Source organism: Mercenaria mercenaria, chromosome 4 (genome assembly GCF_021730395.1).
Source record: "Mercenaria mercenaria strain notata chromosome 4, MADL_Memer_1, whole genome shotgun sequence".
NCBI classification, from domain to species: domain Eukaryota; kingdom Metazoa; phylum Mollusca; class Bivalvia; order Venerida; family Veneridae; genus Mercenaria; species Mercenaria mercenaria.
This window is the reverse complement of record NC_069364.1, coordinates 67242953-67261589: the sequence shown is the minus strand read 5'-3', so window position 1 is coordinate 67261589 and position 18637 is coordinate 67242953. Positions and strand designations below refer to the sequence as shown.

At 35.7% G+C, this 18637-nt stretch overlaps 1 protein-coding gene across 1 annotated transcript; it reads left to right on the top strand.

Annotated features, from left to right (window-relative positions):
* Positions 1-8148: 8148 nt before the first annotated feature.
* On the top strand, positions 8149-16947 carry LOC123551994 (fibronectin-like). The gene is made up of 5 exons (XM_045341335.2): positions 8149-8479; positions 9625-9765; positions 12375-12674; positions 13266-13568; positions 16413-16947. The coding sequence occupies exons 1-5, from the start codon at positions 8296-8298 to the stop codon at positions 16667-16669; spliced, it is 1185 nt and encodes a 394-aa protein (XP_045197270.2). The 5' UTR covers positions 8149-8295; the 3' UTR covers positions 16670-16947.
* The last annotated feature ends 1690 nt before the right edge of the window (positions 16948-18637 follow it).

Below are 18637 nucleotides of genomic sequence, written 5' to 3'. Positions count from 1 at the left end.
TCCAATACATCTTTGTCAAAACATTTTAGATCACCCTTTGGATAGGGTGCCTATCTTTTATCTTTTGACAGCTGGGTGATACGCAGGCTCCATATATTCGGATCCCGTTTCCAGTATCCTAGTTCGTCTAGTTCTGTCTATTTCCTCATTTAGGGAGTGGAAACTACACAGGTCGCTCAACACGACAAATGTTGCAGACTCGGTTTTATTGAGCCTGTTCATGGACGGTAGTGGAAATGCATGCTACCGACAACGCCCTGTAGCCCTGTGTTGAGCAGAACTCAACATTTACACATGCTACAAGTACAAAAAAACAAACAATTTAGAGACATCCGCAGATGTGTGAACTGGGATCCATACGCCGCTTTTTTGTGGATTTTTACTCTAGTGTATCATGTACAACGCCGTATGTACACATCTGCGGATGTCTCTAAATTGCATTTTATACTTGTAACACAATCCAGGTCTTAAGGGCGTGGATAGTAGCACGCACGCATTTCCACTACTGCCACGAGCAGGCAAATGCAAGTCAACCAAGCGTGCAACATTTTCACTAGTAAGAACATTGTAAAGGAACTCCTCTTTTATTTTGACACATCGACTCTAATTGACAAAGACCGCCTTGGTAGCCTAGGGGTAGATCACCCGCTTTGACTGCGTGAGGTCGTGGGTTCGACCCCTGGCCGCGTAATATCAAAGACGTAAAAATGGTACTGATCGATTTCTCGCTTGGTGCTTAGCATTTAAGAGGATAGTGCTAGAACAGAAATATAGTCAAACGATCAGCCCGGTGTCAGTATAATGTTACTGGGTTTGGTATCATGTCACGTGTCTACGGTGTGATATTCTAGTGAGGCTGCACTATAAAGTTGGGCATTGTGCCCACTGCTACACCGTTGCTTATATGGCTGAACAATTGTTGAACAAGACGTTAACCCCCTCACCCCAAACACACACACACTTATTGATAAAAAATGATTACATGTAGCTTATCAAGACATTATAGAAATCTTAAAACAGCCTTTTCCAGGTATTCCAAGTCAGTTAAAGCTGTTTTATTTTAATCATATTTTATTGTAATTATCACACAAGACATTATGGTAAATGTACATCAAGACAATAATGTACAGATACATATGTAAATATATATACAACAGCAAACTATCACTACATCAAGACATATTTAATACTACTGTACATTAAGAAATATTAAGTAACTTTGCAAATGTGCGATAATACAAAAGGGTTGGACCACAAGTGTAGAACATTAGAAATCGGTCCGTCCCTGGCTGTCAAATTAATGTTAGATTAAACTAAATGGCGGATTTTTGTTTGGACTAGAATGGAAAAAGATACATATGCTTAACAAAAATATAGTTTTCAGATATAAACTTACTAAAAAGTAGAAGAGTTAAGATAGTAAATTAAATAGAAGAAAAACAGGAAAAAAAAAACAATCGAAAAAAAACCCCATAAAACAAACACAGACAAGCGTAAAATCAATCAGTGCACTTCATCGCATCCGCTGCTGAATCCCCACACCCAGCCAAACCCAGAGCTTTCAAAACAGAAATATAGTCAAACGATCAGGAGGCAGTGCTAGAGAAACGATGTGTATTTTTATATAAGTTTGTACTTCTAAAAACAAAGAGTTGTTCTCCACAACAGTTAGTGAATCAATTCCGTGAAGTAATTTGTGAGTACTAACAGGATGAAATCTTCGATTATTAATAAATAATCTACGAGCATTGGCATACTGGCTACATTTAAAAAAAGAAATGTGCCGCATCTTCAATACCATGTCCACAAGAGCAATCGGGATAGTCTCGTAAATGGTTATAAAATAAATCATTGTTTAAATTGCTGCATCGGTTTCTAATACGAGTTTGAACTACATTATAGAATCGTTCTCCTATTAGCTAAAAAGACGGAACAAATGGAGATTTAAATTAATTCTTCAATTTGCTCTTAAAAGATGTAAGCGTGTTAGCATTTCGTGTCGGAAGGTCTAGGTTATTCCATAGTTTTACTGAATCGGGTATAACTGATTCTGAGTAAATTTCGAGACGCATAGGCAATGTAACAAAATACAAAGTTAAAGCTGTATACAAGAAGTAAAGTAATTCTGCTTATTGTCAACAGTAACGCCCATATTAAGTTTGCAATATAAAAAACAAAACATGATTATTTTTATAACATTTCTTTTCTGTGTTTGGTCTTGTGACAAAATACTTTTTCCACACCAGAAAGTTTATGTTGGAATTAGCTTAACCATGTAAGTTCATATGACCAGCCTATGTTTCTTTAATAATTTATTGATCTAAATATAGTGAAATGCAAACGGGAGGCTACTTGTTCAATGAAGGAATTTTTACGCTAATTTTTAATCAGCTGGTAACAAACTGCTGAAGTTAGAAGTTGTTTACTTTGACTCTTTGGTGATATGTATCTTTTTTGTGTTGATCGTTTATAGTTAGCTTATTTACATTATTTATCAGGCTCCCAAAATGTTCATGGTGTGCAATGGTGCTTGCCAGTTTCCTTTTTGAAACCTTAAATGATCATTGGAATACAACATACTATTATCTTTGTTTAAAATATATATTCCTCTCTAATGTTTAACCAAAGATCCATTGTCCCAAGGCAGCATACCTAATACTTGTTTCTGCGAATTAACAAGTATCTGGCACCGACTTCACGAAAATACTTAAGTTTGTTGATTGACTTAAGTACATTTATTGGCTTAAGAAAAGTAAAAGAAAAATCAGCAAATTAACGTACCTAAGCCAATTAACAAGCTTAAGTAGGGCCAGGTGTCTGGTCGTTTCTGATGTCAAACATCACATTACAATAATTACTAATTGACGAAAAGTATATATGCTTTCATCAGGTTACCCTTTTCACATTTGCTCTGCTAAATTTCTAAAATGAACTGGTCCGTCATTCAATTTGGGCAGTACCACTTATTATTCAAAGGGGTGCTCACTTACAATTCACTGATTGAGTAGCGAGCAGTGCAGACAAAGCTCAGTCTCAAGGGACCTGCAGGCTGATCTTTGTCTGCAGCGATCGCAAAGGTAGAATCACTTGTCGCCAGCAGACTAAAGGCTAACATTGTCCCGAACTCGCGGAATTAACCGTTATGCTGTAACAGTTTATTTTCCTTTAGACACAGTCTCTTGATCCGGATAATATATGCAAAAGCCACTATAGTGGAAGAATAGAACAGTCTTTTGAACTGATATCTTGTAAAAAAACATTAGACAGGCTGCAGATTGATGCATTCACAGACCTCATTGCAGGAGTATTTCACATCTGAATTAACCTATTTTATAGTTTCTTCCCAGAGCAAAATGTTTTTCTTTCACTGTAAAAATGCTGGATCTAATTCACTTCAGTATTTAGATAATTCACTGAAAAACATGTAATCAATTTCTATATTTCAGAAATCCACTAGATACGATATATAATTGATATATGGATGCATAAAATAGATTCAAGGATTAGATATAATATCGGAAAATATAACATATGAAGTTTTACAGGAAAGATATGTTATATTTTTGTTATCTTCCAGATTGAATATTTTGGTATATGGATGCATAAAATAGATTCAAGGATAAGATAGAATATCGGCAAATATAACAAATGAAGTTTTATAGGAGAGACACAAAAGTATGTTATATTGTTGTTATCTTTAAGATAGAAAGGTAAAGGACTTTTAACACAATATGATTTTCATTTTCTATGCCCAACAAGTATGACTTGGAAATACTATTGTCCGTATTTTTACTCTAAAGTCTATCATTACGTAAAAATGCTATCATGTTGTGTCTTAAATGCATTTCGAACATAATGTATATCAAATCTCTTTTCTTAAAACAAACATAATATTAATTCACTAATAACGTACTGTATAGATTTAACTATGTGTGGTTTAGAGGCAGAAAATACGTTCAATATCAAAGCATTTCTTTTTATTTAAGAGAATATAATAAATAATGTTAAAAAACAAGTATTTTTAAAAAGGTTGCTAAACGTTTTATACATTCATATATGTATATTTCATACTTATTCCAGTCTGTTTTATACCATACCAGTAATCCATGAAGTGTGAAAAGTGTGACGATCAAGATCACTTTATTTGATATTTTTATTGTAGGATGATGAATATAAAATTTTGTAAATTTGTACCTTGTAATTTTTTACGTTTAAAAATGATTGGAATTTTATTCTCAGTGAGTATTGAAGAACAAATCTGTTGCAAATATTTTATGGATTAAATGACTTGGCTGTTTTTGTTATATAGAAATTATAAAGTAAAATATATTTTCAAAGAAAATAAGAATATATGAGCCGCGCCATGAGAAAACCAACAAAGTGGCTTTGTGACCAGCATGGATCCAGACCAGCCTGCGCATCCGCGCAAATATGTTTTCAAAGAAAATAAGAATATATGAGCCGCGCCATGAGAAAACCAACAAAGTGGCTTTGTGACCAGCATGGATCCAGACCAGCCTGCGCATCCGCGCAGTCTGGTCAGGATCCATGCTTTTCACTAAAGGTTTCTCTAATTGCAGTAGGCTATAAAAGCGAACAGCATGGATCCTGACAAGACTGCGCGGATGCGCAGGCTGGTCTGGATCCGTGCTGGTCGCAAAGCCACTATGTTGGTTTTCCCATGGCGCGGCTCATATGAGAAACATCTAGTTGATAATTTTGTATTAACATAACTGAAATTAAGTGCTCTGCAAATAAATGCATGGATCCTGACCAGAATACACGGATGCGCAGGCTGGTCTGGGTTCATGCTTTTCGCAAAGCCACTATGTTGATTTTCATATGTCGCGGCTCAAATGTTTTTTGTTTACAGGTGTGCATTTGTATTTTAATATTGACAGTTGAAGAAAGTTACGCGCAAGGTATTAAAATATGATGTATTTTTCATGACAGTAATGCTGGAGAATAGTTTATTATGCTGATATGATGCAGCCGTAGGTGGAAATTAATATACTCATTTTCTGTCCTTTCTCCACTAGAAATTTTGAACACTAAACAGTTCTGTCTAGAGGTCATAATATATTCCACTTGCAAGTTCTTATATCTAAAAGAGAAGGAAGACCCGGGCCGGGTACACATAAGATCATTATTTATCGGACGGGCAGCTGGGTAGAACCGCCCTCCTTCCGCAAGTCAGCTGAATGGATTTCACAAAAGAAAGAATTGTACAACCGAAGTAAGGATTCGAATCCACAGTGGTGTGGGGCAAGTGACTCGATTTTAGATATATAAACCGATTTACGTGGTTAAAGAATATAGGTCCTTAACTTCTATGGCGAGACAGAATGCTGATATTTATAGTACAAATACATTGTACAGAGTACAGTCCCATTGTTGGCAGGGAATATTGAATACAATCAAGCAAGAAAAAATAACAGACTCAGAATGACTGAGTCTATTAATGAGAGTTAATGAAATGTGCAACATCCCTCACGCTCATCAGCACAATATAATACAATACAATACAATACAATACAATATCAATACATACCTTTTCATTAACAGCAATCAATTGGCCAATTGTAAAATGTAGTTAATGTGTGGTTATGAGCTTAGGATATTTCAGGAAATAAACAGGTTATCTCATTTTGAGCGCGCGTCCCCTAAACAAGGAACAGATACAAAAGCATTTGTGTCAAATATATCAATTTTTGGATTTATATGGACTATCAATACGTATATGCCTGATTTTATTTTGCATTAAGTATCAAAAGTGGCAGTGGGAGAAGTTTGCAATATATCTACGGAGTGTTCTGACAGCGCAGCATTATGTTGGCTTAACACGTGTACATGTAACGAGAGCAGTTATGACAGTAATGGACTTGAAAAAGCAGGAACGTGCAATTAAGGTAAGATTTTTAAAGTGCAAATAAAAGATTTTCATTTTCATTGCTTTGAACTTGTTTAGTTGATTTAGACACAGGTGGTTTTATATAAAGCATAATGTTAAAATTGATTGACAAAGTCGTTTTCGAGAAATTTATCCAGTAAGAACTACTCAAATGACCAGTTACTAGTATATAAATGTAAAGGTATACGAATGGATCACAATAAATGATGCTTACTTCACATGAACACAAAATGCTCAATCAATAATGAACTATTGTGATCGCTCTTTGTACGACATTGTCGTTTGTTCTCGGACGGCCTGTATGAAACTGTATGGAATATAGTTACATAGTTGTACAATTGCACATTTAACATCATTGCTATTGGCGAAAGTTAATACTTTAACGCTTCTTATTTAAATGTCGTGTTGAGAAAAATATGCAAACATGCAGTTACGATGTCTTACAGAATGAACTTTCGAATCTCTAACATATTGCTTCTCAAATTTTATAATGAACTTTATATTGACATTTCCATTACATTAAATTTCTGCCGAAAGGTACCTTGACTTTATTTTCATTAACGTAGACACCATTTATTCTAAAACATGGTGAAAACATGTTTGAAAAATCGCCATTGTGAATACAAACGTCATTCACGGGGCTTCATATAAAGAAAATTTAGATACAAAAATATATTATGATAATAGAAGTGATTTCATTTTTTTATAAAGTGTCAATAATCCACATACTTGAGTAACAACATACAGGATTTCAATAGAAGATCGCTTTCCAAGAGCTTGCACGCCTGAAATTAAATGTTAGAACAATCTGTATAATACGAAAATAGAAACAACAAAAAAACCCCCAAAAAAAACAAACAAACAAACAAACAAACAAACGTAGCATACAGTACATTTTAATAATATATTTTATTTTACTCTTTTTAAAGAATCCGCATGGCAAACATCCTCAAGCAGTTTCTGCATTTTTGTTATGAACCCCGTAACATCTCCCTTTTGACAGTGCTGTGACTACTCCCAACAGAATTTACCTATCCAATCTCTACACCAAATTAAGTTTAGGCGAGACAACTGTATAAGAGATTGCTCCTGTGTAAGCTATACATGTGACATTGCATTTGATTGCACATATTCTACCTTTTAATGTTCAATCTGACATACAGAGTTGTCGTTCTTCCACGTTCGCTTCAGAAGCATTGCATGACGAAGAAAAGCATTCTGGATAGACATTGTTTCTTGTTATCTTTCACAGAGAATTCATTTCATATCAGAACTTATTGTTTTTAACTGACGCTATATCTTCTTCAGTAACGAATCTACAAGTGACAGATGTTGTTTTCATCGCGGAAACCAATAAAATAGTTGTATCTTGGCGGCCACCGGTTGATTTTGATCAATACATTGATGGGTATACTGTCAAATGGAGGCCTAAATATGGTGACAATGTTGAAAAAGAGTCAGAAACTGTAGCTTCATCATCTGCAACACTTACACTCGACAGAGGCATTGATCCTGGTCGGGCGTACAACATCACGATCATTTCAAAGAATGAACGAACACAACAAGGGTATTTAAGAAGAACATCCGTCACAAGAATGCAATCAGCCAGTAAGATGTCTAAAAACGTCATTGTAACAGAGATTGTAAGTATTGCCAGACTATCAATATCAGATAATCTATTCGCTTAATCCGGCGCTATGGGGCGCTGTAGGGCGCAATTTGGCGAGAGGTTACTGCAATTGTTGTTACTTCTCATGAACAAACTCAGTCAAACAGGGTCTGCCATAATTTTGCTTGGTTGCCTTCAGTACATATATATGCATGCATTTAAGTGCATGTGTAGTCGTCATCGGTGACCCATATTGGCAATTCTCCAGAACATTTTTTGTACCTTTAGTGGGAGGACAGTGCAAAATACAGAATACGCTCCAGTTCATTAAGCTCTCCTGATGTTTTAGCATGCCATGTGTAAAACACCCACATCATTCAGGGGAAACTTATTTCAATGTTATCAATGTCTAATTAGAGAAGTGGGGACTTGAACTCGCAGCTTCTGGTTTTCGTTTTATGCTTAAATGGTTTCTTATAGGAAAAGTTCTGCTGCAGACCTTTTTAAATTTCTATCTACATTTTCTTACTTCTATGTCAAACTTGCCTTAAATTTATTGCCAAATTGTACATGAAATTATAATAATTTATGCTTTCGTAAGATTTATTTCAGTTTCTGAAATTACTCCAAACATGTATGTTATATTACAGAGCCAAGTCTCATTACTGGTTTTGATCTAGAAAACAGTGAACTTGATCCGAGTGATAGTAAAATTACGATAGCTTGGTTTGATGCTCCAGGTTATATCCAAGGCTACAGGGTACAGCTTTTTGATATGTCAACATCTGCATTTCTTACAGGATCACATCCCAGTTCTACATATAACACCTTCTTTCTCAGTGACCTGAAGAACGGATACACATATAATATTGCAATACAGGCAAAAAGCGAGCAATACTACGAAGGAAATTTCGTTTATGGTGACCCGTATGCTGCACAATTTGATACAACTGTAAAAGGTAGACTTTACTAAGACAATTTCATCATTTAAGATAAGGGGGGTGGGGGGCTTCATGGCCAAGTGGTTAAGGTCGTTGACTTCAAATCACTTGCCCCTCATCGATGTGGGTTCGAGCCTCATTTTGGGCGTTGAATTCTTCATGTGAGGAAGCCATCCAGCTGGCTTACCGAAGGTCGGTGGTTCTACACAGGTGCCCGCTCGTGATGAAATAATGCACCTGGGGTCTTCCTCAACCGTCAAAGCTGGAAAGTTGCCATATGACCTATAATTGTGTCGGTGCGACGTTAAACCAAAAAAAAAGGTATAAATCATTTAAGGTGAGTATTTATGACACTGTCAAACGGGAAACAAACTGAATATACATTTGTATTTTGTTTTGTAGGACAATACTTCTAACAAAATTGGAAAATATAGTAATAAGACGAACAACATGTTAGAAATAAAATCTTTCTGTTCTGTTCTAGTAATAATTTAGAACACCGAATGGCAATTTCCTGTACGGAGGTCAACATGTAGATGTTTATCTTTTTGTCTTACAAAATAGAATGACTATTTCGGTTTTATGGCGACTGGGTGAGGAAGATCACAGGTGCCTCTACAAGCCCTACTTCATGCACTGATGGGTACCTGGATAGAACCTTCGATCTTCCGCAAGACATCTTGATTGTTTTCTCCCAGGAAAGAATTCTACATCCCAGCTGAGGTTTCAAACCCATGGTGGCGAAAGGCCAGCGACCTTAACCACTCAGATATGGAGCCCCCTGTGATGCATCGAATCCTTTCGGTGTTAGAAACAAATGTAGATTTGAACCAATTTCTATGGAAAGTTAAGGTATAAGGGGAGATAATTTATAACAAATATTATAAAGTATATTCTCCCTTTGTTTGTATAAGCATCGTAAATGCTGTTTAACCGTCTACTGTTTTGATGAAGAGATTGTAAATGTATGAGTATGATCTTAGAATGTCAGGAAATAAAATGTTACGACTCAATTTGAGCGTCACGAACAAAATACAAATACAAAACCAGAGTATAGCAGTAAAGGATATGAATGTGTCAAATTATTCTTTTATTTAATATTTGATTTCGATTTATATGGATAGTATATTTGTACATGCCTTATTTCATTTTGCACTACGTAGCCAAAGTGATGGTGGGAGAGGCTTGTAATATATCTTCAGAATGTTCTGATAGCGCAGCAGTATGTCTGTTTGACACGTGTACATGTGACGAAAGCAATTATGACAGCAATGGTTTTGAAAAAGGCGGAACGTGCAATCCAAGTAAGATTTTTTTATATTGTTTTGAAATTTGCAAAGGAAAATTGCAAATGAAAATATATTTCACTTTTTAAATATGTGTAAAGAGTTTAATTAGATTCTATTGGTTTATAGATTTAATGTTGTCAGTTGATGAGCGAAGTCCTTTCCGTGAGAGTATCAAGCTAGCATGAAATACTCGGACACAAGAACTACCTGTGTCAAATTTTATGCCCCGATATTAACACTAAATGGAGTTGAACTCTAAACAAACATCTTTAAAAGGATGACAAAATCTTTCTCTGTTTGCCGTCTGTTTCTGTATCACTAAACAGAAAATTTAAAAAAAATGTAGTAACCTTATAAAAGAAGACCTTCAAAGAGATTCCTAAAATTCCAGTCTAACTAATACGGTATCATACTAGTACTTGTGGTTGCAATTTATGCTTCACAACCAATGCCTAGTGCGCATATCAAACTATACTTCACAACACAATGCCTAGTGCGCATATCAAACTATACTTCACAACATTATGCCTAGTGTGCATATCAAACTATACTTCACAACACAATGCCTAGTGCGCATATCAAACTATACTTCTCAACACAATGCTTAGTGCGCATATCAAACTATACTTCACAACACAATGCCTAGTACATGTATCAATCTAAACTTTACAACACGATGTCTTATGCGCATATCAAACTATACTTCTCAACACAATGCCTAGTACGTGTACCGATATATATTTTACAACACAATGCCTAGTGCGCATATCAAACTATACTTCACAAAACAATGCCTATTACATGTATAAATCTATACTTTACAACACAATGTCTAGTGCGCATATCAAACTATATATTACAACACAAAGACTAGAATGTATGTCAAACTATACTTTATAACACAATGCCTAGTACGTTTATCAAAGAACTAGAAACCAAGTGATAATAAATTCAACCTGTCACAGTTTTACCCATCACTAGAAACAAAGGAGAACTAATTATCAGATTCTCTGAAGACTACTGTGTAACACAAGTTTTGTGAGGTGGCATTTATTCTGGACTATTAATATAATGGTATAATTGTACACAGTTTAGTATTTGTAATTTACAATATTCTTTTAGACTTGTTTCAATAAGTCTTGCAAAGTTAAATGACTGTATCAAAATAACCAATGTTTACCTTACCTGAACACATAGCCTAGTGGTAGCTAGAGCGTCCGCTTCGAGTGCGGGAGGCCGTGGGTTCGATCCTCGGCCGCGTCATACCAAAGACGTGAAAAATGGTACCAGTAGCTCCCTTGCTTGACGCTCAGCATTTAAAGGGAAACTGGCATCTTCTCTAATACCCTCGTGGATTCCATCAAGAATGAGGTGTCGAGAGTGATTAATGTAAGTTGTAGAACTTGTTTCACAATCGACCTAAAATAAATTATGTATAAACTGTTGAGCTACGGTAAAGTCGTCTGTTCTTGGGACAATCTGTATTAGATCCCGTATGGTTACAAAGCGCTGCCCAGTAAGATAATTTCAAGAACTCAAAACGTAACAGCAATAGTTAATACTTTAATGTTTCATATTATTATGTCGGGTGGGGAAAATATTCTACAGACTAGAACTCGAATAGCCTTCTGATGCTCTACAGACTGAGATTTCGGGTCGCTTACATATTATCTCAAACATTTTAATATGATGTTTTATATATTAACATCAACAATATAAATATTGCATAACTGTTGAAGGAAAAGTTTTCATACATATGGCAACATTAATTTCTAAAACATGGTAAAATATATTTGTCAAAAACATAACATGTCGGATACTTCACATTTTAAAGCATCATTTATGGGCCTGTATATGAAGTAAAATAAATAAATAAATAAGTGATAATTATATATTACCAATAATCCACACCATCGAGCATCATCCTACGGGATTTTCATTTCGAGCGATGGTCGCTTTCCAAAATCTCGCATGCATGAAATTAAATGTTGGAACTATCTTTTATGCGGAAAAACTCAGTTCAGTTAAATATATATTTTATTTTAAGAATATCCTGAAGCAGTTTCTGCATTTTGTGATGAACCCCATCTTGATAGTGTTGTGTTTGTACTCGCGTGTCAAACTACCAGCAGCAGTTTTCTTTCCTATCGCTACAATAACTTAACTGAAAGGTAGACCACTATATAGGAGATTGCTCCTATGTAAGACAGTGTGGCGGCAGTAAAAGTCTCCCCGGACTTGGATTCAGTGTTGTTATATTTTCTGGTCCTTTGGGGTTATGGAGTCCATTCAACATGTGTAATAGAGTTCCGCCTAAGCCGGTGCTAGGGGGCTATTATTATGCTATTATTCTTTTTGGTTGCATTCTTTGCTTCCAAAGGATCATTTTACAGATTTTATTTATTTACTACATTAAACGTTGTGTTCGATTGTTTATTCTACCCTTACGTGTTTTATCTCACATACAGAGTTGCCGTTCTTCCAAGTCCGATTTGGAAGCATTGCATGACGAATGAAAACATTCTTGGTAGATATTGTTACTTGTTATCTTCACAGATAATCAATTTCTTATGAAAACCGGTACCTTTTAATTGACGCCAAATATGGTGTTATCCTCTTTACAGTTACGGATCTACAAGTGACAGATGTTGTTTTCATGGTGCAGACCAATAAAATAGTTGTATCTTGGCGGCCACCCGTTGGCTTTGATCAATACATTGATGGGTATACTGTCAAATGGAGACCTAAATATGGTGACAATATTGAAGAAGAGTCAGAAAGTGTTGACTCATCATCTACAACACTTACACTTGAGAGAGGAATAGATCCTGGGCGCGCGTACAACATCACAATCATTTCAAAGGATGAATTGTCACAGCATGGGTCTGTAAGAAGAACATCCGTCACAAGAATGCAATCAGCAAGTAAATTTTTAAAATACTTCACCAGAACACAGATTGTAAATATTACTATAGTATGAGTATTCTAGTATTCTAGAATTAATTTATTTGCTTAATCTAACTCTATTGGGCGCTGTAGAGCGCCGTTGGGCGAGAAATTACTGCAGTGCATTACACCACATGAACAGACTCAATTAAACGAAGTCTGTAATTATTTTGCACAGTTAGGATTTGTATATATATACATGTGAGTCGCTGTTGGTATCGCATATGGGCAACTCCTTTAGAAGTATTTTGTAATTTTTGCCACAGGATAGTGCAAGCACCAGATTCTCCCCTGATTCTTAAATGTGCCGGGCACATATTACACTTGCCTCAGTGATGTCGTTGTTTTATGGAACTGAGGTTTCCTGGTTTGCTATTCTTTCTTCCAATTTGTCTTTTCAATAGATACTTTTGTATCAGTTCTGCTTCAGTCGTTTTCAATTTCTAACTATATCTATTTGCTTTATGTCGTATTTATTTTATATTGATTGTCTTCTTTTAGATAAAAAGGCAGATGATTTTATATTTTCGTAAGAGTTATTTCATTAGCTCTTGTATTATTCATTACAGAGCCAAGTCTCACTACTGGTTTAGATATGAACAACAGTGAACTTGATCCAAGTGATGGTAAAATTACGATAGCTTGGTTTGATGCTCCGGGATATGTTCAAGGCTACAGGGTACAGCTCTTTGATGGATCAACATTGCTTTCACGATCACATCCCGGCTCTTTATATAACACCTTCTTTCTCAGCGACCTGAAGCCCGGATACACATATACTATTGCTATAGAGGCGAAAAGTGAGCAATACTACGAAAGAATTATCGAATATGGTGACGCTTTTACTGCACAATTTAATACTACAGTAAAAGGTACGCTTTGCTAAGACAAATTCAGCATATCAGATGAGTAGTGGTATCACCCTGTACGACATTTTACAGCTGTAAAAGACCTGTATTATTGTTCAAAATAACAGTCATGCTTATACCAAATTTACACCTGTAGATTTTATATAACAACATTGATTTTACAGCTGTAGATTTCAATTAACAGCTGTAAAACGACTGTAAAACAGTTCGAAATATGCAAATGAGCTACACCTGTAAAAAAAAAGTTACAGCTGTAAAAATGAAAAAAGTTACAGCTGTAAAAATGCCCAAAAGTTACAGCTGTAGAAATATTATAGGTGTTGAAAAGGAGGGCATTATTTTAAGGGACAAAAGTAGAGGTGCAAAAAGTTTTAGGATGAACTGCAATTCTTTAGATAAGGTAGGAATTACTATGAAAATGGCAAAATAAACGATCTAGTAAGTAAAGTATATGTGGTATGATTACAGTATAGCAACAGCAAAATTCAAGAGTAGGATACAAAGTAGAACATATGCAGATCTTGTTTATAAAACTTTCTTTGTCAGTCATGAAAACATATGACAATCTTGTAATTATTTCTTTTATAAACTTATCGGCTTCCAGTATGGAGTAAATAGTTAATGTATGTACTTATACATGTCCTTTTACAACTATAATAGATAATTAAACATCTGTACTTACTCTGTACCGCTTTAAATTCCAAAATTTTACAAGATGTGATGTCTGTGTGTATTTCAGTTATATCCCGTCAAAATGCATTAAAAATGGCTGACAATACTCATGTTTCCCTCCAGAAATGTTACAGCTGTAATTTTGAGACATGACCATTTTACAGTTGTAACTTTCAACAGTAAAATTTTTCCAGCTGTAAATTGAGACCATCATATTTACACCTGAAAATTTCAACTGTATTTCTGATCATTTTCCCACTTACAGGTCTTTTACAGTTGTAATTTCAAAATACAGGTCTTTTACAGACGTTTTACAGCTGTAAATCAGGTCCTTTTTTCGTACAGGACAGTCAAATGTCTTCAATTAAAAAAATAATTATTATCAAATTAAGGAATACTATAAATTGTTTTTGTACCCGGTAATAAATTATATGTATTGCTAGACAAACGGCCATTGTCACTTTGTAACATTTCAAGTCGTATAAAAGTGTTTTATATTGTATTGCATCGGAGCATATTACAAATATTCTCAAAAACCACAGTCCTGTGTCTAACCCCCCTTTCATTTCAAAAATCTTAGAAAAGGTACTAGATGCGCGTCTTGAGCGGAACTTGAGTGAAAATTAGCTACATGAGGGACTGCAGTCTGCTTACAGAAAGTTTCATTCAACTGAATCGGCTTTGATAAAGGTACAGAATGACATCCTCACATCCCTCGATCAAAATTCTGTAACAGTCCTCGTACTACTCGATCTGTCTGCAGCTTTCGATTGACCACCAAACACTGCTACACCGACTCGAACATAATTTTGGAGTCACAGACAAAGCACTTGCATAGATGTCATCATATCTTAGTGACCGCTATCAAACTGTGTGCATTGTGTGCGTGTGGTGAGTTGTCGACGCCTATGTTGATGAAATACAGTGTGCCCCAGGGATCGGTGCTTGGTCCAAAGAACTATATCATATACACTAAACCCGTGGGTGCCATATGCAGACGTCATGGACTTCTTCATCATTTCTACGCCGATGACTCAATTATACCTATCATTTAAGCCGACAGAGGCTGTGGCTAGAAGTGAGGCTTAGCGCCGGATTGAGAACTGTCTGGCTGAAATTGTCTCGTGGATGCATTGCAACATGCTGAAGCTCAGAGCTGATAAAACGGAGATAATGCAATTCACATCAAAGCGTAACTCCAAGTACATTGATGACGTCTCTGTGAAAGTCGGTGACTCTGTGATGAAATCCACAAAATGTGTTAGGAATCTTGGTGCAGTACTTGACAACAATATGGATATGGAACAACAAGTCAACTCTGTGTGCCGGGCTGGATATGCTCAACTTCGCAGAATAGGTCACATCAGACGGTATCTTACCAGTGATGCCACAAAGACCCTTATCAACAGCCTGGTTACTTCACGGTTAGACTATTGTAATGCCTTGTTAAGTGGTATTCCAAACAGCACACTTAACAAGTTGCTACATGCCCAGAACACGGCAGCTGGTGTCATCACTAAGACGCCCCGTCGCAATCATATAACACCGGTTCTGAAGGAGCTCCATTGGTTGCCAGTGAAATACAGGGTGCAGTACAAGGTTCTGACCCACACCTTTAAGGCTTTACACAGTCAGTCCCCTGCCTATATATGAGATATGATAGAAGTGTATAAACCGGTCAGAAACCTAAGATCACAAGACACGCTGTCACTGGTTATACCAAAAACTAAAACCATGATGTATGGCAATCGCAGCTTTTCGTGGACTGCTCCAAAGCTTTGGAACTCCCTTCCCGTCAAGATCAGGGAAGCTGACACACTAGCTGCTTTCAAAAGCCTGCTAAACCCCACGTCTTTGTACAATATTTTGTTAACTGACCGATACATTGATGCTTTTTTTTCCTTCTTCTTCATAAAACAGCGTAGAACAGTATTTTATCCTAGGGTCACTTAAATACTTTTAAATATGTATATATGTTTATCTTGTTTAATCTATACGTTTTACATTTATGAATTTTGTTAATGTGGAATGCATTATTTTTGTATGCGTATTTGTTAGTATTTTTGCAAGTTTTCTGTGAAGCACTTTTGAACGTGTACATGTGCATGAAAGGAGTGCTATATAAATGTGGTATAATAATAATAATAATAATAATCATCATCATCATCATCACAGTTCCAGGTCCCCCGAGAGAAGGTTCATGCATTAGGTCTACAGAAACCTCTATTACATTGTTATGGCTACCACCCTCTGACCCTAATGGAGAAGTGACACGTTACAACATACATGTTTATAGAGAATCTAAGCTCGAATTTACATTAAGTACTACAGGAAACGAAACGGTACATACTGTGGATGGTCTCTTTCCAGGTAACAAACGAAGTCATTTAAGCCCGATTGATAACAATTTTAGTGTTACGTATCCTTTGTAGGTAGCCATAGTTATACTTTTTGACATAATCTGTTAGCAACAATGAAGTTTGCAACTTAAAACAATATTAAAATAGTTTGACATATTATGACTTTTATCTTTCATATTTTGTTAATTCCACTGTTTCTTAAGAACACTTTAACGCCAAAAAATATTCTACCTGATGAAATATACACTGGTACAGAATTTTGCACATTGTTAAGAAAACTCATCTGCGCTTTTGAAATCAAGATCATATAACTGTTGTTGAACGAGCTTGAATTGTTTCGTTAGTATTATGTTTTCCGTGTGGTGTTAAGTTACGTTTGATCTCATTTTCTGTAAATAATCAAATGAATACATAAAACAGTGTGTTTTATGGCAAAATCTTTTTTCTCCTTGTAAACACCATACAATATAGTTTCATAAGTGGCAGTGCCATTTGTGAAACTATTACATAAATATTCAATGCAATCAATTTAGATCTTCCATCAAAAAGCAATCCTTCGTAAATGTTATATTACAGGCACAGAATATTCATTCAGAGTTCACACAGAGAATGAGCAATATAACTCCACAAGTTATACTGCAATTGATTCTGATTGTAAAACGAATGGAAAGTGTAAGTCAAAGCTAAACTGAAAACCATTAAATAAAGCAGCTCTTATCATTATGTTTTCATTTTATCTTTGCCAAGTAATAAAATGTTAGTTTTGAATAGATCTAGTTAATACAATTCATTTCTCATATTCTGTGTCGGAAGTTAGCATCTGGTCGAAGTTTATTTATTTATTTATTTTGAATAACGCTGACATAGTTCAGGTCATACGGCGGTTAATCAACTTTAATGGATTAGAGTGACCAAAGCTGCCCCTAAGCAATTATGTAAAGAGCAAGTTGATACCTGAGTATAACCGTGGATGTTCCGCAAAACATAGTTATTTCCTCACCTGACGGTCTGGAAAGCGTCCAGAAACTAAAAATTGTTGACGTCTCCAGTCTTGGCTTTACTATTACATGGAATGAACCTGTTAACACATACGATGAATATATTTCTGGATATGTAATAAACATCAAAATAGACCATGTATGTGTCGAAGAAGTAATATACACATACAAAAGGATGTCTTGGTAATTTGGAGGTAAGTATTCATTATTTCTCAAACTTTTAACATCACTTCTTCGTTCGTTGATGACAGGTCACAATTTCTTTATTGATCAAAAGTATCTTACTCATATTTAGAAACGCAGCTAGTTCTGTATCTTTTGCAAACATCCCAATTATAACAGTAAACACGTTAATCAGGATCGCCTTGCCTTGAAAAACAAAAGGCAAAAAAAGTCGGGAGTGTGTTGCGCGACTATAACTAACCATGACTAGTACTGGCTGTCGTTTCCAAACAAAATGTTTTACATAGTGGTATAGCATGATATTCACAGCTTATAAATTCATTAAACCAGTGATGAAAATCGTCAAGGAAGTTTTACCAATAACGTTCAGCACTATCATATCCTAAATCAAAGTAATATTAAAATATCTTGTGTGACACTGAGCTAGCAAATTGTTGTGGTATTAAATACAGCGTTCAGGGATATTTTTGAGAAAGGTAAAAACAATTATTTTGTCTTATTTTGCTACAGTGCACTATGCGGGAGAACATCTGACAACGTAAAGTGATATATACGTCACTAAACTTGACAGGAATCCAGTGGTACCCGGTTTTCCGTCTAATACCAAATACAACTTATACAGTAACTGTCTCAGCTGTCAATAGCTTAGGGAAGGGCACTGGTGTTATCATTACACAGATGACAAACAAAGAAGTGATAGGAACAGGCACGTTTTGATCTACCCTGTAAGATGATGTTTTTTTCATTTCAAGCCGACCCTGGTGGACGGCGGCTATCGGAATGTGGTAAAGATTTCTCACATTGTGCGATGTAGTAAATTTGAGTGAAGTTTGTCTTGGCAAAATACCAGACACCGGTG

Excerpts from the sequence above, each read along its gene's own strand:
- LOC123551994 (XM_045341335.2), top strand. The coding sequence starts at position 8,296 with ATGTCAACATCTGCATTTCTTACAGGATCACATCCCAGTTCTACATAT. Across the intron at positions 12,675-13,265 it reads CACAAGAATGCAATCAGCAA|AGCCAAGTCTCACTACTGGT; the intron begins GTAAATTTTTAA and ends TATTCATTACAG. Across the intron at positions 13,569-16,412 it reads ATTTAATACTACAGTAAAAG|TTCCAGGTCCCCCGAGAGAA; the intron begins GTACGCTTTGCT and ends TCATCATCACAG.